Source organism: Lolium perenne, chromosome 2, assembly GCF_019359855.2.
Source record: "Lolium perenne isolate Kyuss_39 chromosome 2, Kyuss_2.0, whole genome shotgun sequence".
Taxonomy (NCBI): domain Eukaryota; kingdom Viridiplantae; phylum Streptophyta; class Magnoliopsida; order Poales; family Poaceae; genus Lolium; species Lolium perenne.
The window spans coordinates 12864575-12887485 of NC_067245.2; the positions used below are offsets into that span (position 1 = coordinate 12864575).

Sequence of the window (22911 nt, forward strand, 5' to 3'; positions counted from 1 at the left end):
GCATCACGTGATGATCGGGTGTGATAGATTCTACGTGTGCATACAACGGGTGCAAGCTAGATTTGCACATGCAAATACCAAGGTTAAAACTTTACGAGCCTAGCATGTACAGACATGGTCTCGGAAAGTCGTCATGATATGATGGATAAAATTATGAGTGAAATTGTTCATCATATTACAAAATTACTAATAGTGAAATCTGGAACACTTGTCATATGATGATCAACTTCAAAGTAAGAACCTCAAGGTTATTGGTATTTGACCAACAAACCTAGAAGTTATTAATGTTGAAGTGTTTTTCTGAATACTGAGGAAAGCTAAAAGAGAAACTGCAAAAGATATTTTGGCAAAAAGAAAAGAAAAGACTAGAAAGTCTAGCTCAGGTGTATATAAATGATATACATGTTATGGTTGTATTCCTAGTTAAGTCACACAATGAAATTCTTGGGTATTAGTACCATATTGGTTGGTATGAAGTGTCATACAAAACAACGCAATACAAGAATACAATGGCCTAAGTGACTGACAAGGAATATGATAGGAATGCACGTCTGGAACAAAATAAAGTGTTAGTATGTTCGTCGTTGGCATTCTATCTAGCCCTTAGAATTTATAATAAAGAACTTAATAATTGTTATTTTGCTCTGGTCAAATGAAAACAATGAGTTGTTCAAATTATGACATTACTCCATGTACGATGGATAAGTTATTATAAATCTTAATGGTGAAACACACATACATAAAACTGACGCTAAAATGCCATAAGGCAAATGATTTGAATTCCACTTATTTATGGAACCGCCATTTAGGTCATGTTAGAAAGGAACGCATGAAGGAACTCCATGCAAATGGATTTTTGGAGTCATCTGATTTTTGAATCATTTGGCGCTTGCAAATCTTTTCTAAAGAGAATGATTAAAATACCGTTCATAGGCCAAGAGTTGAACGGGCAACAAACTTTGTGAAAAATACATAATGATGTATGTGGTTCACTAAGCATAGTTGTGTGCGGGAGATTCTTCTACTTCATGAATACTTTCAACAATGAATTGAGTATATATGTGGATATATTCAATAAGGAAGAAGTTTGAAACATTTGAATGGATTCAAATAAATTTCAGCATGAAGTGGAAATCATCGTAATAGAAAAGTCAAATATCTATGATTGGATCATGATGAAAATATTTGAATTACGTTTTTTAGCGAACATCTAAAAGAGTCATGAAATTGTTCTACAAACTCACATTTCTTGGAGTATCATAATGAAGATATAGTATCCGAGAGATGTATCCAAACCTTGTTGGATTAATGATGAGATAAAATATTGATGCCATTATATTTTTGTGGATTATGCTTTAGTGACTACCGCTTTTACACTGAATAGAGCATCATCATGATCCGTTGAAATGACACCATACGAGCTATGGCATGGGTATGAAACCTGATAGTCTTTTCTTAAATTTTGGTATGCATAGCATAAGTAAATAAGTTTACAACCAAAATCGGATGAATGTCTTTGTTGGTTATCCCAGAGATTTGATTGGGAATTCTTCCCACGAGACAAAGACAAAAGTGTTTGTCAATGTTTCTTATTTCCAAGAAATTGTTTCTAGTGAAGTTTTTGAGTGGGAGGACAATATAATTTGATAAGGTTTATGAACCTGAGCATAATGGTCAGAGTAGCGCAGCATCGGAATTTGTTTCGGAAGCGGCCACGACGATCATGACTCCCATGACTACAAAGTGTTTTAGCCATGGAGATCGAAGTACATATTGAACCTTGTAGGTATGGTTTACTTTGTGATCAAATAAATGATTTGTGAACAAAGGATTGATTTTGAACAATGATAAACCAACTACAAACAAAGAAGTTATGATGGGCCCTGACTCCGTTAAAATGGCTATACGCCATGAAATCCAAGATAGATGAATACTTTATGAAAGTAAATGGATCTATGAAATTGATAGACTTGGATGAAATATCCTTGAAGAAAGCTTGACTTGTCGAAAAATTGTTTACGACAAAGTTCAAAGAGTTGAATACGATAAGATTAGATCTTCCGTAGCAATGCTTATAGTCTATGTGGATTATTCTAGTAATCACTACATATTTCTTTTATGAGATATGCTAGTAGGATGGCAAAATACACTACTTAACAGAAGTATGTATACAAGATACAACCAAGATTTTTGCTGATCCATGGAATACTAGATAGGTATACAAACTTCAATTGGATAAAGTGAGTATCGCGGAGTTGGAATCTTCACCAGATGAAATAGTCAAAGAGTTTTTGATTTCATCAGAAATGATGAAGAGGCTTGCATTTGCAAGAAATTAAGTGGGAGCGCTGAGACATATTTATAATACTTTATGTAGATGACATATAGTTGGTTATAAATAATGTAATTATATACTTGATTAAAATGTTTCATTGAAAATTAACTTCAATGAAAGAATATGGACTGAAACAAATTTAGTGTCAAGATCTATGAAGATAGATTGAAACACATAAATAAGTTTAAGTCAAAGTACATATGATGGATATTGAAGTAGTTCAATATAGAAATATTAAGAAAATGTTCTTGTCATGTGAAGGTTTAACAAGACTTGAGTGTATCTGACACTCAATGAGTAAAAACACATGAGTGATTATAGATCACGAATAATATGTACACAATCAGATATCATGTGCTATAAAGTGTTATGAGCATATACCAGAATGATTCATATGATGATCATTGGACGACAGTAAGAATATCCTTGAGTACTTTAGAAGAACTAAGGATATATTTTTTTTTTTGTATGAAAAAATGACAAACAAATCGCTGTAAGGTGTTACACCGATATTGGTTTTGTCACATATAAAATATAATTTCAATCTCAAATTAGACTAAGTGTTGTTTAAAAGGTAGCACAATGAGCTAGAAGTTGTCTATGCTAGATTTAGAAGAGTTCTAAATATTGTGACAGATTCTACAAAAGAAGGCAGAGTATGTCATTGTTTTGACAATGACAAAGGATGTTAAGTCAAGAAGTTCTTTGAGAACTTGGTGTAGTTTCGATAGTGTCAGAACTTTGAAGCTATATTGTGTGTGACAATATTAGTGACATATTTCAGGCCGCGGAATTAAGGTTCCACCAGAAGACCAAACATATTTAATGCCGACTCATTTGGAAATGAGTGATGCGTTGAGACGCAAATAAATTACAAAATACATACGTTTCTGAGCGTGTCAGATCCGTTGACTAAAAACCTCTCCCGTGAGCAATACATGATAAAGCACCATAAGGCCAAGGTGTTATATCTTTACAAATGTAAACTAGATTATTGACTCTAGTGCAAGTGGGAGACTGAAGGAGATATGCCCAAGAGGCAATAATAAAAGTGGTTATTATATATCTTTATGTTTATGATAAATGTTTACATACCATGCTATAATTGTATTAACCGAAACATTGATACATGTGTGTTATGTGAACAACAAGGAGTCCCTAGTAAGCCTCTTGTATAAACTAGCTTGTTGATTAATAGATGATCATCGTTTCATGATCATGAACATTGGATGTTATTAATAACAAGGTTATGTCATTATGTGAATGATATAATGGACACACCCAATTAAGCGTAGCATAAGATCTCGTCATTAAGTTATTTGCTATAAGCTTTCGATACATAGTTACCTAGTCCTTATGACCATGAGATCATGTAAATCACTTATACCGGAAAGGTACTTTGATTACATCAAAAGCCACTGCGTAAATGGGTGGTTATAAAGGTGGGATTAAGTATCCGGAAAGTATGAGTTGAGGCATATGGATCAACAGTGGGATTTGTCCACCCCGATGACGGATAGATATACTCTGGGCCCTCTCGGTGGAATGTCGTCTAATGTCTTGCAAGCATATGAATGAGTTCATAAGAGACCACATACCACGGTACGAGTAAAGAGTACTTGTCAGGAGACGAGGTTGAACAAGGTATAGAGTGATACCGAAGATCAAACCTCGGACAAGTAAAATATCGCGAGACAAAGGGAATTGGTATCGTATGTGAATGGTTCATTCGATCACTAAAGTCATCGTTGAATATGTGGGAGCCATTATGGATCTCCAGATCCCGCTATTGGTTATTGGTCGGAGTGAGTACTCAACCATGTCCGCATAATTCACGAACCGTAGGGTGACACACTTAAAGTTGGATGTTGAAATGGTAGAACTTGAATATGGAATGGAGTTCGAATATTTGTTCGAGTCCGGATGAGATCCCGGACATCACGAGGAGTTCCGGAATGGTCCGAAGAATAAGATTCATATATAGGAAGTCATATTCCAAGTTTGGAAATGATCCGGTGCATTTATGGCAGGTTCTAGAAGGTTCTAGAAAAGTCCTAAGAATGGCACTTTGGAAAGTGGAGTCCCGAAGAGACTCCACTTGCATGACCAGCCAACCCTAAAGGGGAGGAGTCCAAGGTGGACTCCCCTAGGGTGGCCGGCCAACCCACCTCAAGGAAAGGTGGGAGTCCCACCTTGGGTAGGACTCCCTCCTTGAGTAGGTTTCCCACATATGGGAGGTTTTAGTGTTGGGGTCTTATTCGAAGACTTGGACTAGAACTCTTGGGGCTTCCACCTATATAATGAGGGGCATAGAGAGGGGGCTGACCACTCTTTGGCTCAGCCTTGGCCGCACCCCTTAGAGGGCCGGCGCCCAACCCCCTCTCTCCCCAAACCCTAGCGGTCTCTCTCCTCCACCACATCCCGCACGCTTAAGCGAAGCTCCGCCGGATTTCTCCACCGCCACCGACACCACGCCGTCGTGCTGTCAGATTCAAGAGGAGCTACTACTTCCGCTGCCCGCTGGAACGGGGAGGTGGACGTCGTCTTCATCAACAACCGAACGTGTGACCGAGTACGGAGGTGCTGCCCGTTCGTGGCGCCGGTAGCGATCGTGATCAAGATCTTCTACGCGCTTTTGCAAGCGGCAAGTGATCGTCTACCGCAGCAATAAGAGCCTACTCTTATAGGCTTTGGAATCTCTTCAAGGGTTAGTCTTGATCATCCCCTCGTTGCTACCGTCTTCTAGATTGCATCTTGGCTTGGATTGCGTGTTCGCGATAGGAAATTTTTTGTTTTCTATGCAACGTTATCCTACAACCGCGCCTCAGCAGGTGCTCCTCCAGTTCTCCGGAATCAGGGTTGATCCAGCGCTCGAGTTTGCATGATCGACACGGACATCTTATCTGGCGCCTATTGTTCTGAATCATGTCCTCCTTCGCGTCTATCTTGTATCTAGAGATTCGAGCGGAACTCATCGAGAGGACCATGCTTGCCTGCAAATGGTATACATAGAACAGGAAATTAGAACCGCACCAAATGCACACACATGCATGGGCCGTACCTCTCCTCAAGGTATTACATGGAGCGGAAAAATTCGGCATGACCTCTCCTCAAAGTAGGACATATGGGTAGTGCAAAACTTGCCGAAACGGAAATGAATCAACATTTCAGCAAACATCCATGCACCACACCGGCACACACACAAGCGCTTCACCTGCAACAAACATCCATACACACGACGGCCACACAAGATCTACAAGCATATGCATGTCTCCTCCAAGCATATGTATGTCTCCTCCAACTACTCACCTTCTAGATTCGATACCGAGACGAGACCGCGATCGATGAGTTCGAGAGGAGGAGAGAGTATGGAGAGCCTTCTCCTCAACTCCAATTAAGTATCAACCAAAGTAAGTGCAATAAATACCCAAGCAAGTGAAAAGTAGAGTCAAAATGGTATGAGAGAGAAGGGGGGACGAGCTAGATGGAGGAAGAAGAATGGCTTGTGTAGTGTGGTAGGTGGGAGGTTGGCTCACTTTTGTATATCTGGTTCGCTAATTCTGTGGCGCACCTAAAACAATGCGCCATAGAATACCTTATTTCTGTGGCGCACGAGCCAAACTGCGCCACAGAATAGCTTATTTTTGTGGCGCACTGTTGCAGTGAGCCACAAAATAGCTTATTATTGTGGCGCACTGTCGCCGTGCGCCACAGAATAGCTTATTTTTGTGGCGCACTGTGGCACGTGCGCCATAGAAATAGTAAAACCAATGATTGGGGGTGTTAGCTGGTGGGGCCCACCAAGTTTTTGTGGCGCACGGTTCTTTGGTGCGCCACAAAATTAAGCTATTTTTGTGGCGCACCTTGCCTCGTGCGCCACAAAACAAATTTATGTGGCGCATTTTTCGAGGTGCGCCACAGAACTAAGCTCCGCCTATAAGGGTTTTCCTACTAGTGTTATTTGAGTTGGCACTTCTTAATTAATTGCATTGGCCGACGATTACAACTAGCACCATCTAATGGAAAAATGATAGCGTAAGACCATTTCAGATGTCCATGCAAATTTCTCGCCCAATTCATTTGGTCTTGTGATTCTCATTCTCTATGTGTGTCATTATATGAGGCCTTGTCATTCCATTTACTTCGGTCTTTCAGAGTGCCGATGATTAGAATGTTTATGCACCCGCACACTTGGGCGTAGAGCCAGTGAATCTGGTGTGATGGCACACATATTAATCTCTTGTGCATCCTATTTGGCTTCGCTGACTCCATCCCTGAATGTTAATATTTGGTTCGACCATCCTACGTGTGTATCATTATATGAGGCTCTTATCATTCTATTTACTTTGGTCTTCAGAGTGCCAATGATTAAAATGTTTGGTCACTACACTCGGGGGCGGCGCAAGTGAGTCTGGTGTGATGGCACAAATATCAATCTCTTGTGCATCATACTTGGGTCTCACTTACGCTATCCCTGAATGTTAATATTTGTTTCGACCAACAAAGTATGAGGCATGCTATTTAGTTAATACTACTTGGCTTGTAATTGAGTTGGCATTCTTCGTTTACTTTGGTCTTTCTTCTATTTTAGCGCCGATGATTAAAATGTTTGGTCACTACACTCGGAGCGGTGCCAGCGAGCCTGGTGTGATGGCACAAATATCAAGCTCTTATGCATCCTACCTGGCCTCGCTGATACAACCTCTGATTGTTAATATTTGTTTCGACCAACAAAGTATGAGGCATACTATTTAGTTGATACTACTTGGATCGTATTTGAGTTTGCTCTTATTCACCTATGATTGCACCTAGCGCCATCTCCTTTTGTTCTGTGTGTCCCTAAATTTTTTTTTGCGAGGAAACAGCCATATCATTAAAGCAAGACAATTACAGAAAGGACCTCCACAAAACACAAAATTACAACCAAGTCCTTCTTCTGTAAAGCGAAGCCACCGACGAGGAACAGAACGCACCGACGGCGCGCCGCCGCCGCATCGCCACACAATCCTTGGAACGGCAGATGTCCCCAGGCGGACAGGAAGTCGTCGGAACTCAAACTCCGGGGAGCCTCCATCCTCCTCCTCCGGCCACAACGCACGCTTGCTTCAACACGAGCTGGATCCAGATCTTGACAAGCCGAAGTCGTCGTCCTCGAACTCCGGCGCGGGGAAGTCGCCCACGGCAGCTGCCCAGAGCTGCGAGCGTGACACAGGCAGCAGATCCACTTCGGAGCTCCACCGGAGCGCCGTCGTCGAAGGGGAAGATCTCCACCTGCACAACACACCACCGGCAGCGCCGCCGCCCCCCCAACGCTGCCGGCTGAAGACCTAGCAAGCCCTACACTATATACACACCGAGATCCGGCGTTCCCCCACCCTCCCGCTGCCGGAGCAGCCGACGGAGGGGAGGAAACGGCCGGATCCGCGGCGGCGAGGTGGGTTGACCGGGTGGGTTTCAGAAAATCGCCCCTCTCCTCTGTAGACGAAGGGAAGGGAACGGCCAAGGAACCGTTTATGTGTGTCCCTAAAATTTGATACTGATACTAATGTTTCATTGGGTTATGCATATATACAGAGATGTCGTTGTATGTCGTGTACAAGGGCAAGGTTCTCGGAGTCTATGACGACTGGGAGGAGTGTCGGAGACAGGTTCACCATTTTAGTGGTAACAGCTATAAAGGCTACGCCACTAGAGCAGAGGTCGAAGACAGATATGCGCGTTATCTGGCGGGAGAGAGGAGGGAGCGGAGGAGGAACCGGATGAAGACCACTTTCATCGCGATGCTGCTCGTAGTGACTGTAGCTCTCTTCTATGTGATGGTAGTTTAGATGATCGACCTTGTAACATGACGACAACTATGCTACTCGATCTCGACACCGTAACTTGTGTCATATTTGAACTTTGTGAAAGCTACTTTGAATTAGGAGGCTAATGTGATGAACTATGATGATATAATGCGATGTATTGTCTATGTATTACGTATCGCAATCTGGATATATTGTGTTGTATTGTGTTGTATTGTGTAACCTGTACAAATACTAGAAATTCAAATTAAATTTAAATATTCGAATTATTAGCAATGGCGCACCTAGTAGCACATCAGTGGCGCACCTCTCCAAGTTAGCAGTGGTGCACCCCTTTGGTGCACTCCTAAAGGCTAGCAGTGGCGCGTCCATGTAAGTACCAATGGTGCACCTCTCCGAGTCAGCAGTGGCGCACCCAAATACGTACCAATGCCGCATCCCTATTGACTAACAGTGGCGCACAACGATAGTTAGCAGTGGTGCAGTGGCGTGATAGCAGTGACGCACCCTGGTGCACCACAGATGGCCAATAGGGGTGCGCCACCCATTAGCTGTTTTCTAGTAGTGATTGGTGCGTGTAGAGCAAGATGTAAAGCCAAGGACTGGTGGTGGTGTGCCACACTAGTAAGGAAAACAACCCTAACTAGTAAGAGGGTGTGGTTGACCATTCTTAAACGTGGGACTCACAACTAATGGTTCTTGCAATGGACGACATAATAATTATAGCATCATTTAACCTAACGCGGCATAAAAAAAGTGCCGCTCTTGTATGGCACCTAGCACGGAACAAATTTGTGCCGGTATCCACTAGAGAATGGCGTAAAATGGTACCGGCCTTGATAGCTGCTTTGATATTTCATCCACCAGGTAAAAAAACTTTTGCATATATTTTTAGCATGTGCTGTTAAAAAAATCCACGGGCGCTGGTGGGTTATTTTGTAATTTGTAGTGAAGCCACAGGTGAATAGGCTCCCGGAAATTTGTCAATGACATCCTGATGGTGGTCTCCGTTTATGATTTATGGTGCATTCTTAACTCTTTCTGCGTATTTTTCAGTTTGGGGTTTTTGAACAACTGCACAAATGATTTATTTTTTTAGAGCTTCTCTCATAAGCTCAAGAGTGACGGAATGGATGTCTTAGCAATTTCAACCAACTATGAGGGATACTGACAAAAAACAACCTCAATGTTAATACTAATATATTAGAGATATATGGTGGTGCTTCTAAAAGAGATCAATCTTCAAAATTGATGGTTCACATGGGGGAATGTTGCATGGGAGAATCCAACTCTGTGAAATTTGTGGGTTTATTTGTTTTGCAATGAAGGCAGAAGTTTTATCTTATCCATTTAATTTAGGAAAAGGTGTCCAATTAATTAGCGAAAAACCGTTGAAAACCATACAACAACACTAACACCATGGAACCACGCCCACTCTTGCCAAAGGGCCAAACCCACTGAAGGTCCACGAACAACCATGTCCAAGCCCAAGACACCACTCCATGACCAACGTCTGGCCATCCCCGCGGGCCAAGATTTAGTCACTTTGGCTTACTTTAAGAACTGTGCGATGAAGAGAATGTTTTTCTAAGGACAAGGAAACAAACGATATTTTTGGTCTGATGGATAAGAGAAATGAGTTGGCGAGCTGCCAAACTGGCCCTATGTGTATGTTGATTAGGCCACCATTAAGGATTAACCCACCACTTCCCTTAATCAACTCTAGCTAACAATCATTAGCTCTGCTAAAAGAAACTAACAGTCATTAGCTCTCCCTCCACCACACCGGATGGTGCGCATGACAATGATGCAAGGTAAGATAAACATGATTGCATGACAAATATGAAATGTGTAGACAAGCACTAGTAGAAAACCTCTCATCCATCTAAGCCTTTAGTACCGGTTCCCTTACGAACCGGTACTAAAGGGAGCATTAATACCGGTTCCGTGCGTGGGATATCAATACCGGTTCGTTATGGACCTTTAATACCGGTTCGTAACACGAACCGGTATTAAAGGGTTTGGGCCCGATTTCCAGACGGTGGTGGGGCCAGGGTTGCACCTTTAGTACCGGTTTGTGTAAGGAACCGGTACTAAAGGGTCTGTGCCCTATATGAGCGCGCGGCAGCGCCCGAGCTCCCTGCATATCTCATTCTCACTTCTCCTCTCACATTTCCAAATATTTTGCACCTCTCACACTCCAATAATCTTTATTTTTCTCCACCATTTTAACAAGATTAACGGCATACATCTATCCAAGGGTTAGCAATATCATCCTTCCTTCCGGCGTTCCTAATTTAGCTCAGTTCTTTGGTAGTTTTAACTCGTACTATTTTTGTAGTGCAAGCAAGGTGTTCGATGAAATGCCTAAGTTAGTGATTTTATTTTTTTATATGCAATTTGAGCTGAAATTATGGTATGTTTTGTAGGTTTTAATTAGTATCATCCCCGTCCTTACCGCTGTCGATCGCCAGCGTCGTCCCCTAGCCGGCACGGTACCACCTCGGTGAGCCCCTCTTCTTTTTTATAAAAAAACAATTAGTTTTATGTGATGAACTTGAATATTAATTAAGTTGGTCACTCATATATCCATGATGTTGTGTATTTAATGATTTTTGATATACATATAAAATGCAGATGAGTCGACAATGGATGTACGGTGACCGGTGCCATCCCGAGTTCATTACTGGCATGCATTATTTTCTCAACGTGGCTGAGGCAAACAGGCGGTCGAATGGTTTCATGTATTGTCCATGTCGTTCCTGTACGAATATGCAGGCTTACTCTACCTCGGAGACCCGTCCCGCCCACTTTGGAGAACGGTTTCATGCCCAGCTATAATTGTTGGACCAAGCACGGAGAAAGAGGGGTTATATTGGAAGACAACGAAGAAGAAGAGGATAGTGACAACTATCCCTTATTCACCGAAGACGGTGGTAGTAGAATGGGGAAGACGAAGGTTGAAGAAGAGCCCATTTTCGATGAGCCGATTTTTGATGACCCGGATGACGATTTGGGTCGGGCCATTCTTGATGCGAAGATGAACTCATGGAAATGAAAAGGAGAGGTTGAAGTTGGAGAAAATGTTAGAGGATCACAACAAACCGTTGTACCCAAATTGCGAAAATGGTCGAGAAAAAGCTGGGTACCACGCTGGAATTGCTGCGATGGAAGGCAGAGAATGGTACTTGACAAGGGATTTGAAAAGTTGCTGAAAATAATAAAGAAGATGCTTCCAGGGGAGAACGTGTTGCCCTCTAGCACGTACGAAGCAAAGAAGGTTGTCTGCCCTCTAGGATTAGAGGTGCGAAGATACATGCATGCATCAATGACTGCATCCTCTACCGCGGGAGTACGAGAATTTGAATGCATGCCCGGTATGTAGTGCATTGAGGTATAAGATCGGGCGAGATGACCCTGGCGATGTTGAGGGTGAGTCCACCCCCGGGAAGAGGGTTCCTGCGAAGGTGATGTGGTATGCTCCTATAATACCACGGTTGAAACGTTTGTTCCGGAACAAAGAGCATGCCAAGTTGTTGCGATGGCACAAAGAGGACCGTAAGAAAGATGTGATCTTGAGACACCCCGCCGACGGGTCGCGGTGGAGAAAAATCGACAGAGTTCAAGTCATTTTCGGATGACGCAAGGAACTTAAGATTTGGTCTAAGTACAGATGGCTTTAATCCTTTCGGGAGCAGAGCTCGATCATAGCACCTGGCCGGTGACTCTATGTATCTATAACCTTCCTCCTTGGTTGTGCATGAAGCGGAAGTTCATTATGATGCCGGTGCTCATCCAGGGCCCGAAGCAACCCGGCAACGACATTGATGTGTACCCGAGGCCATTGGTTGAAGAACTTTTAGAGTTGTGGCATGACGAAGGTGTACTGTGTGGGATGAGCACGAACAAAAGGAATTTAACCTACGAGCGTTGTTATTTGTAACCATCAATGATTGGCCTGCTCTTGGTAACATTTCGGGGCAGTCAAACAAGGGATACAATGCATGCACACACTTTGTTTAGGTGAGGCGACGGTAATTATTTGGGAAACAAGAATGTGTACAGGGCATCGTCGATTTCTTCCAAAACAACATCACGTAAGAAAGAGAGGAAAGCATTTCGGAGGTGAGGCAGATAACCGAACGAAGGCTACCCGCCCTACTGGGGAAGTTATATATGATATGGTCAAGGATTTAAAAGTGATCTTTGGAAAGGGTCCCGGCGGACAATCTGTTCCGCATGATGTTGACGGACACGTACCCATGTGGAAGAAGAAGTCGATATTTTGGGAGCTACCCTACTGGAAATTCTTAGAGGTTCACTCTGCAATCGACGTGATGCACGTGACAAAAAATCTTTGCGTGAACCTGCTAAACTTCTTGGGCGTGTATGGGAAGATAAAAGATACACCGGATGCACGGCAGGACCAGCAAAGTATCCACGAAGGAAACAACCTGAATCCATAGAAGTATCAAGGTCCTGCCAGCTACGCTCTTACCAAAGAGGAGAAGGAGATCTTTTTTGAAGTCCTGAGTAGCATCAAGGTCCCGTCTGGCTTCTCGTCGAATATAAAGGGAATAATAAATATGTCGGAGAAAAAGTTTCAAAACCTAAAGTCTCATGACTGCCACGTGATTATGACACAATTACTTCCGGTTGCATTGAGGGTGCTTCTGCCGGAAAATGTTCGAGTACCCATTGTGAAGCTATGTGCGTTCCTCAATGCAATTTCTCAGAAGGTGATCAATCCACTTACTCTACAAAATTTACAGAAGGATGTGGTCCAATGTCTAGTCAGCTTCGAGTTGGTGTTCCCACCATCCTTCTTCAATATTATGACACATCTCCTAGTTCACCTGGTCGAAGAGATTGGCGTTCTCGGTCCTGTATTTCTACACAACATGTTCCCCTTTGAGAGATTCATGGGAGTCTTAAAGAAGTACGTTCATAACCGTGCTAGGCCAGAAGGAAGCATCTCCAAGGGCTATGGAACAGAGGAGGTCATTGAGTTTTGTGTTGACTTTATTCCTGACCTTAAGCCGATCGGTGTTCTGAATCGCGCTATGAGGGGAGACTGCGTGGAAAAGGCACGCTAGGAAAGAAATCAGCAACGTGTATGGACGGACATTCTTTCACTCAAGCACACTACACAGTTCTACATAATTCCATCTTGGTGGCTCCGTACAAAGAGGAACACAAGGAGATCTTACGCTCTAAATACCCGGAGCAACGTGAAGATTGGATTGATGGAGAACACATGAAGACTTTCGGCGGTTGGTTGCAAACACGTCTCATGAATGTCACCGATGACGAGCAGCTGTACTTGTTGGCCAAGCAACCATCTTCTACTATATCGACTTTTCAAGGGTACGAGATTAATGGGAACACATTTTACACTTTCGCCCAAGACAAAAAGAGCACCAACCAAAATAGTGGTGTCCGCTTTGATGCAGAAGATGGCAATGGGAACAAGGTCACATATTATGGGTACATAGAGGAGATATGGGAACTTGACTATGGACCTAATTTCAAGGTCCCTTTGTTCCGGTGCAAATGGTTCAACCTGAAAGACGGGGTACAGGTAGTACGGAATGACTACAGTGGATTTCAAGAATCTAGGGTACGACACCGAACCATTCGTCCTAGCCAGTGAAGTGGCTCGGGTTTTTTATGTGAAGGATATGTCTAGCAAACCGAAAAAAAGAAAAGAAAGGCAAGAGGACACATCATACGATGAGCCAAAGCGGCACATAGTTCTTTCAGGAAAAAGAAACATCGTGGGAGTAGAGGACAAGACAGACATGTCAGAAGATTATAATAAGTTTGACGATATTCCACCCTTCAAGGTAAAAATTGACCCAAGCATCATCTTAAACAATGAAGATTGTCCATGGTTGCGTCGCAGTAAGAAGAAAGGGAAACGGGCGAAGAAAACTCAGAAGACTAGCTAGCTACATATAGGGATCATAACTTGTGTATCTCAATATGGAAATCACTTTTGTGTAATGATGTTACTGTATGTAAGATATTAACAATGGAGATGGTTGGCTTGTTTTACTAGTTAATTAGCTTTCACGGGCTTGCAGGGAAATTTTTCCGAGGCGGAACTTCCGAATATGCCATATATAGGGCATGTGCACCAAGGGCATATTCGAGAAGTTCCGCCACGGGAGATTTCCCAACCCTTTCCTCCATCCATGGTGATGAAACTCTCCATCCATGTTGGCTTGTTGAGCTGCTTCCCATGGTGTATCGATGCTTCTTTTATAGGCAGAGCGTCCTTATCCCGCCGACAGCTTTAGTACCGGTTGCACCCACCAACCGGTACTAAAGGTTACCCACGCGTCCTTATCCCACCAACAGGGCGTCGTGCGCTACATACTTTATCTCATCGAGCAGGGCGTCCTTATCCTGCCGACAGCTTTAGTACCGGTTGCAGACACCAACCGGTACTAAAGGTTTGCCTCTGTCTTCCCGCCTATTTTCTCCCACGCGCCCTTTCTTTCCCGCCTTTTTTCTCCCACGCGCGGCGTCGTGGCGGGAAAGTTTCCCGCGCGACGTCGTACGTGGCGGGAAACTTTCGCGCGCGGACGGCATCATGGCGGGAGTAAAGAAAACAAATAGAAAAGAAATATAAAAGAAAAGGAAAGAAAAGAAATAGAAAATAAAAAGAAAAGCAATAGAAAATAATAAAAAGAAAAGAAATAGAAAATAAAAGAAAAAGAAACAGAAAAGTAAAAAAGAAACAGAAAAGTAAAAAAGAAACAAAAAAGAAAAAAGAAATAGAAAAAAAGGAAAGAAATGAAATGAAATAGAAAAGAAAAAGAAAAAGAAAAGCAATAGAAAACAATAAAAAGAAAAAAAATAGAAAATAAAAGAAAAAGAAACAGAAAAGTAAAAAGAAACATAAAAGAAAAAAATAGAAAAGGAAAGGAAAGGAAAGAAAAGAAATAGAAAAGAAATAGAAAAGCAATAGAAAATAATAAAAAGAAAAGAAATAGAAAATAAAAGAAAAAGAAACAGAAAAGTAAAAATGAAACAGAAAAGTTAAAAAGAAACAGAAAAGTAAAAAAGAAACAGAAAAGATAAAAAGAAAAAGAAAAACTAAAAAAAAGATTTGGTACCGGTTGGTGCCACCAACCGGTACGAAAGGTCCTCTCCCCTGTGTTATCACTTAGGCTCGTGGCAAAACTTTGCCAAATTCAACAGCTCCTCCCCGCGCAGACAGGCCCGAGCTCGCCGTCGCCCGCTACGTCGCCCGCAGCTACTACCGTAGCCGCCGCCGTCGCCATCGCCGAAGCTCCACGGGCCGCCGCCGTGGTCGTTGCCCGCAACAGCAGGCCACCGTCGCGCGCAGCAACAGGCCGGGTCGCCGTCGTCGCCGCGTCGCCCGCCGCTCTCCACCTCTCCCCGCGCCGGCAACCGAGGTGAGCACCCCCTCCTCTCCCTCCTCGCCTCGCCTCCCTCGCGTCGCCTCCCTGGCCGCCGCGCGCGCCTCGCCGGGAGGAGCCGCGCGCGCGTCGGCTGCCGCGCCGCGGTCGCCGCCGGCCTCCTCACGCACGCCGCAGCGTGCTCGACGAATGCCGCGCCGCCGCCTCTCTTACAGGTCGGTGCGGCCCGGCGCGGCGTTCGCCGTGGTCGACCTCGCCCGCCTTCGCTCCGTGCGGGTCACCCGGGGACCGCCCGCCACCGCGTGGGTGGACTCCGGCGCGACGCTCGGGGAGCTCTCTACCACGCCGCCGGGAGGGCTAGCGGCCGTCTCGCGTTCCCGGCGGGCCTGTGCCCGACGGTGGGCGTTGGCGGGCACCTCAGCGGAGGCGGCTTCGGCATGCTCCTTCGCAAGCACGGCCTCGCCGCCGACCACGTCGTGGATGCCGTGCTGGTAGATGCCAAGGGGCGGCTCCTGGACAGGACCTCCATGGGGCGCGACGTCTTCTGGGCCATCCGTGGCGGCGGCGGTGGATGGAGCTTCGGCATCGTGCTGTCGTGGAAGGTGAAGCTCGTGCCCGTGCCGCCGATGGTTACGGTGTTCACCGTTGCCAAGTCCGTTGAGGAGGGCGCCGTAGACATCCTTGCCAAGTGGACAGGTGGCCAGCTTCCAGTCCCTGTACCTGGGCACCTGCGACGTGGGCTGGCTGGGACGATGACGACGGTGTTGGCGGGGCGGCAGAGTTGGTTGCGGAGGCGCTGCATGACTGACGAGAACGAAGCGCACATGCGCGCGCTCGCGTGTTTGTTGCCGGCGTGTTCATTATGATGCAGGCGCTACGAGTGTACGAGTGTCGCGGTAGGCGGTGATGATGGCGTCGCGGTGCGTGATGGCGTCGCGGTAGGCGGTGTTCTCGTTCTTAGTTTGCTACATTTTTAGCAGGAATCTGACGTTATCTTAAGCCCCTTAATTAATTTCAAGTCATTGTTCAATATTTCTATGGTTTCGGCACTCTATGTTCAAGATTTGCTACATTAATTAGGCGGTGTTCCGGCACTCTATGTGGTTTCGCTATTAATCGGTATACATAGAGAGAAGAGCGAGAGGAGGAGCGCCGAGTGTTAGGGTTAGGGTCCGTAGCGGTGCCGAGTCCGTGGCGGTGCCGCCGCGACATAGAGAGAAGAGCGAGAGGAGGAGCGCCGAGTGTTAGGGTTAGGGTCTGTAGCGGTGCCGAGTCCGTGGCGGTGCCGCCACGACATAGAGAGAAGAGCGAGAGGAGGAGCGCCGAGTGTTAGGGTTAGGGTCTGTAGCGGTGCCGAGTCCGTGGCGGTGCCGCCGCGACATAGAGAGAAGAGCGAGAGGAGGAGGGGGAACACCGTGTCCGTGGCCGTGGCGGTCCGTTAGGGTTTTTTTGCTTTCTTCATTTCAATTGTTATCCATCTAGCAATCTGTTATATGATCATGACATGATGAATGAAATACAATTGCTTTCTTCATTTTGCAGTGACATTGAGGTATGGAGGACGGCACCTTCGTCCGAGATGAGGAGGGGGAAGAAGCGGTGCAGAAATTGATCTATGAGAGTGCCCGTGGTCCGGAACCCGACGATGGAGATGACAACGAGTACCAAGACTTTCTGAATGATTTTGGCGAGGGACTTGAGTCTGAACAAGTTAGAAAAGACAATGAAGTGTCCATCACAAACTCCGGCGAGGTGTATATCTATGTATCAATTAGTCCGTGTTCATCCCTAGATGCATTCATTTATTTGTATTGCACTTATTAACGAATAATTTTTTCTTTTAGCCTTCTCGATCATCGAGCAAGTCTATTAGAACAAAACGAGGCCCGACGCGGGTGCTAAAGGGCGAGGGCAGGTTAGCCCTCACGGCATTCAAGGATAATGGTGAACCAGTGCATCCCAAGGAGTTTTGCCGCAAATTTACAAGTCAATCCGGAGTTATTGTTAGGGACCATGTACCGATCAGCATTCAAGAGTGGCATAAGCCGAAGAACCCGGAGAGTGGTGCTAGTTATGTCAACGACACGATGAAAAATTTTCTTTGGGACACGCTACTGACAAAGTTCAGCCTACCGGAAGACATGATGGAAGGCCAGAAGAATAAAGTCAAGGAATGGACATTGAAGAAGATGGCCATACAATTCCAGAGCTTCAAGAAAAATTTATGGGACAAATATAAGAATGAAGATCCAGTATTCGATGATAATCTAGTGAAGATAAAAGATCACTGGGCCGCATTTAAGGACTATAAGAAATCGTCTACTTTTGTGTCCCGATCGAAGAAAAATACCGAAAATGCTGCAAAGAAGAAACTTCCGCATCATTTGGGGTCAGGTGGCTACAAGAGTGCCATTTCGAAGTGGACAGCGTTTGAGAATAAACTGATGGATCATGGAATCACTCCACAGACATGGGACTGGCCCGAACGGTCCAAGTTATGGTTGTTCGCTCATGGGGCAGGGTTGGACCCAAAGACAGGGCTGATCGTTGCGAAGGGAAAATGGAAGGAAAAAATTGAGGCAATTGTACCGAAACTTGTAGATGCAATTGAAAAGGTCAGAAAGGGAGAGTACATTCCCGATCGAGAGAATGACGAGCTGACACTCGCTCTGGGGAACCCTGAACATGTTGGACGGGTACGAGCTCGCCCAGGTCTCACCATGAAGGAAGCGTGGCCGGACAGCGCTGACACTTATAGAAGCCGTTCGCGAAAGAAGAAGAAGGACGCCGACATTGTAACGGAATTGTTAACTAGGGTGGAGGCTCTTGAGAGAAATCAGAGGGCACCCGATCAGCCATTGCTTTCTACAGGATCCACAAGCCGATGCTGCCCCATCTCAGCGAGGAAGCAGTGTCGGTTCCTCGCATCTTGACGGATGTGGAGGAAGCTACCCCGTGGATTATGTCACGGAGAAGACAGATTGCGAGCTACATATGTTATTCAGGACCGCGTCCATTAAGGTGGCGGTCGGCTATGTGTACCCAAGTGAAGATGGAGCAATGCACCATCATATGCCCATTCCACCTGGCTGTGTTCGTGTCGGGGTGGATGAAGTTGTTCCGGGTTTTGAAACAATGGAGCTTGATATTCCTAGAGGTGAAGATGAGAGGACACTGGCCGATGTCAAGCACGGTTTCGCCCTATGGCCGAAGAAGTACGTCGTCCTTTTGCAAAGGCCACCGACTCCTACACATGAGCAGCAAATGCCATCGACTCCTCCTGGTGGCAGTCCTGGTGAGCAGCCAAGTCCACACCTACCTGAGAGGGACCCCAGCGTGAGTCCACCATCTCGAGATCCTCCGCGACGTAAGACAGGCGTCCATTGCGGAACGGTACGCCGCCTAGGAAGAAAGCTAGAAAGGAGAAACAACCGCCGCCTCGAGAAGTTACCTTGGGAAAAAACTCCAGAGGAAAACGCGGAGGCCGTTCAGGCCGAGTTGAAGAAATGGTTTGCACCGAAAGTGCCAGAGATACCTTTCGAGAAGACACTAGATCCGGTGAAAGTTGTGCGTACCGTTGACAATCTATATGACCCTGTACCATCGCCGCCATCTGACTATGCGCGTTCTATTGAAAGGTCGTATGACAAGATGATCGAGGCGACAAAACCCGTTCAATCAGGTATCAGGGAGATAAAAGGGATACACAGTGTCTACCAACTCGGACAACAACCCGTTCAATCGGTCGCTCCTCTCAAGGTGTTTGACGGGAAGACCGTTCAAAGTTCTCGACAAGACGCAACTGATTACGCCTTCGCTGAACGAGCATATCAGTTTGTTCAAGGGAAAGATTTGGTCGAGAATCTCAGGAAGGTACCAACATGTATGCGTAACTTGCATTCGTGGTACCTTAAGGCCTCAAAGGAAGGGATCGAGACTATCATGGTGCGAGTTAGGGAAGGGCACTACTTCAGAGTGCGTGTGAACGTTGACTTCGCCGAACTCTTTCAGTTATACAATCTCCGGGCCCTCGACAAATCAATCATCAGTTGCTATTGTCTGTAAGTGATTTATTTATTTAATTTGAGAAGTCTTTAGCTCAGCTCGTTCATTGTCTGCAGATTATAATCTTTTGTGCGCTATATTATGCAGATTGAAGATGCTCGAATGCAAAAGGGACGATATCACAGACATTGGGTTCATTGACCCGCACACAATGCATGTTAAAACCATAGAGAATCCCCTCTATAACAAGGATACACCGCAGACTTTGCTAAGGTTTTTGAAGCGACAACGTGACAAAAAGCTAATAATTTGTCCTTACAACTTCGAGTGAGTCTTACTGTCTTATAACACATTATATTTTGCTCACCGTATGTCAAAATTTTAACTAATGACTTATATATATGACACTACATATTGAAACGTGCGTAGGTTTCACTTTATTCTTCTCGTCATCAATTTGGAAATTGGAGAAGTTGAAGTCTTTGACTCACTAAGCAAAAAATCGGAACTATACGTGTCTTGTTTTTTAATGCTCAGAAGGTAATTTTAATTCTTATCGGTTTGTTTCGTTAATTTCCTCGCTTTGAACTAATTGATGACTCTTTTATGCATTTTCTTTTGTCCAGCATCTTATGGCAAACTTTCATCAAGGAAGATACGTCCCGTGAATGGACACCGAAGCTGCGATGGCGTGCGAAAGTAAGTAGTACTACCTAGGTCCACACACCTTTTAATTATCATACTTGACTATTGTTTGATTGAATTATATTCTTGTAAAGAAATGCCCGCAACAACCTCGAGGGACCGATCTCTCGTGGATTCTTCGTTTTGCGAGTACATCCGCAGAATTGTCAGCGAGAGAACGAATAATGAAAGAAATAAAGAGGTACAAAAACAATCTTCACAAATTTGTTTTGTTATCATAAGTTGTGCTGAGTTTCAGTAATAGTTGTTTCATGTATTCATTTGTATCTTATTCTTTTATAGTTGGCAAGAAAGCGGAACAAGCCCTCAATCGATGACCGCTTCATAGCAATAGGCGAGGAATTGGCGGGATTTTTCCTTCGGGACGTCATACCACCACTCGCAGAGTACCACTATGAATGAAGATGTACATGTTACATATATAGTTGACTCGAAGAGTACCACTATGCTACATGTAATAGACATATATAGAGTACGCCTCGGAGAGTACCACTATGCATGAAGATCGATCTTCATGCATAGTGCTACTTAATTTGCGATCTTATGCAATAACATGTGTGTTATATTATATGCACCAACTTGCTATGCATCATCTTGATCTTCATGTACTACCTAAACCCAAACGCGTTTCTGGTGCATCGACGCGATATGAAACAAACCGATATCCCTAAACCCCTCCAAAAACCCTAAAAAACCAATTCTCTGCCGCGGCAGAGATTTGGGCAAATTCCCTACCGCGGGTGGGAACCTTTGGTACCGGTTCGTATTACCAACCGGTACCAAAGCTCCTTGGCCCTGAGCTCTCCTGGTAGCCCACGTGGAGGGCCATTTATACCGGTTCGTAAGCAACCGGTACGAAAGGGGGGGGCCTTTAGTGCCGGATAATTAATACCGGTTGCTCAACCGGTACTAATGCCCCTCTGAAACCGGTACTGATGAGAGATTTTCTACTATTGAAGGCAAGCTAGCACGCATGCATCAGACAATGTTCAATTCTCACAGCGGGTTTACAGGCGTGCCACAATGTCATCGACCAAACAATAATTCATACAGCACGATAGATTCCAAACTAGCACCAGTAACTAATAAGTAAATTAACAGCGACGAGAAATAATTGAAGGGTGAAAACGACGATCCACGAATAATGCAGCAGCTGGCCTGTGTCCCCGCTCCCTGGGAGCTTTCTCTCACTCACATGCACAAACACTGACATGGTCCAACAACAGGACGGACCCTAGGCCTACCGAGCCACGGCCACGCCCACTACGCTAGCTGCTGTAGCGCGGTGGGTACTGGTAGGTGACCGTTGCAATAATTTACCGGCCGGCCGGCCGTATCAGTTGCTCCGGCTGCTCCGGAAGGAGCCGAGCGCCTTGATGGCCGCCGCCCGGAGGATGTACTGGTGGTACGCCGCCGCCGCCAGCGCTCCGGCGAATGGCCCCGCCCAGAAGATCCACTGCGTGGTTGTGTATGCATGCAAAGTTAGTTAGCTTCTTGTAAGAGAAGAACAAGAGATGGAGGAGCTGTGGTGGTAGAGGTAGCAGCTTACGTGGTTGTCCCACGCCGCCTTCTTGTTGTAGATGACGGCGGCGCCGAGGCTCCTGGCGGGGTTGATGCCGGTGCCGGTGATGGGGATGGTGGCGAGGTGCACCATGAAGACGGCGAACCCGATGGGGAGCGGCGCAAGGACCGGGACATGCGAGTCCCTGGCGCTGCGCTTGGGGTCGGTGGCGGAGAACACGGTGTAGACCAGCACGAACGTACCCACGATCTCCGCGCCCACTGCCGTGCCGCGGGAGTACCCGGTGGCCACCATGTTGGCGCCGCCGCCGTTGGCCATGTACGCGTCCTTCATGATGCCCTTCACGATGCCCACGCCCACGATGGCTCCCGCGCTCTGCGCCACGATGTAGAGCACGGCGCGGGGCAGCGAGACCTTCCTCGCGAGCAGCAGCCCGAAGGTGACGGCCGGGTTGATGTGGCCGCCGGAGATCCCCGCGGTGCAGTAGACGAGCACGAAGATCATGCCGCCGAAGGCCCAGGCAATGCCGAGCACCCCCACGCCGCCGCACTGGTCGGCGGCGGACTGCACCTTGTAGCCGATGACGGTGGCCACGGTGATGTAGAGGAAGAGCAGCGTGGCCACGAACTCGGCGATGAGCGCGCGGTAGAAGGACCACATCCGGAGCTCGCCCAGGTCGAGGAGGGGAGCCGGCGGCGGGTCTGCGTAGTCCTTCCTCGCCGGCGCGTGCTCCGGCTCCTCGCTCACCTCCTTCGACATTGCTGCCTCTCCCTTGAGCTCTCTACTCCTCCAAGCTACTGTGTTTTCAGCTCAGCTCAAGCTCTGCTCTCTTCTCTGGTGGATGGAGGGACGACAGGACAGGACAGGGGGGTTTTATTGAGCTGCGGCGCTGTCTTTAATCGCGAAAGGAGACAGTAGTAGTAATGAAAGGTAAAAGGAAATGGTGGTGTGCATCGGTGGCACGAGCCCACGCAGGACAGCCATGCTTTGCCCCTACCTCTTATCTGTGTTGCTTAACTTCTCTATGATGGATGGATAAAGGATAATGCGGGTCACCAACAAGCTTGTTTACTTGTTGAGTTCTCAGCTTCGTGCTTCAGCCTTCAATACAGATTATATATTCTAGGGAATTCTCTGTTCCTACTATGC

General features: G+C 45.8%; 1 protein-coding gene across 1 annotated transcript; it reads right to left on the bottom strand.

Moving 5' to 3' along the window:
- Positions 1-21183: 21183 nt before the first annotated feature.
- On the bottom strand, positions 21184-22620 carry LOC127331207 (probable aquaporin PIP2-6). Its single transcript, XM_051357278.2, has 2 exons — positions 21790-22620; positions 21184-21696 (listed from the first exon to the last, which is right to left on the bottom strand). Exons 1-2 carry the CDS (start codon positions 22519-22521, stop codon positions 21577-21579), a joined length of 852 nt encoding a protein of 283 aa, XP_051213238.1. The 5' UTR covers positions 22522-22620; the 3' UTR covers positions 21184-21576.
- Positions 22621-22911: the final 291 nt, after the last annotated feature.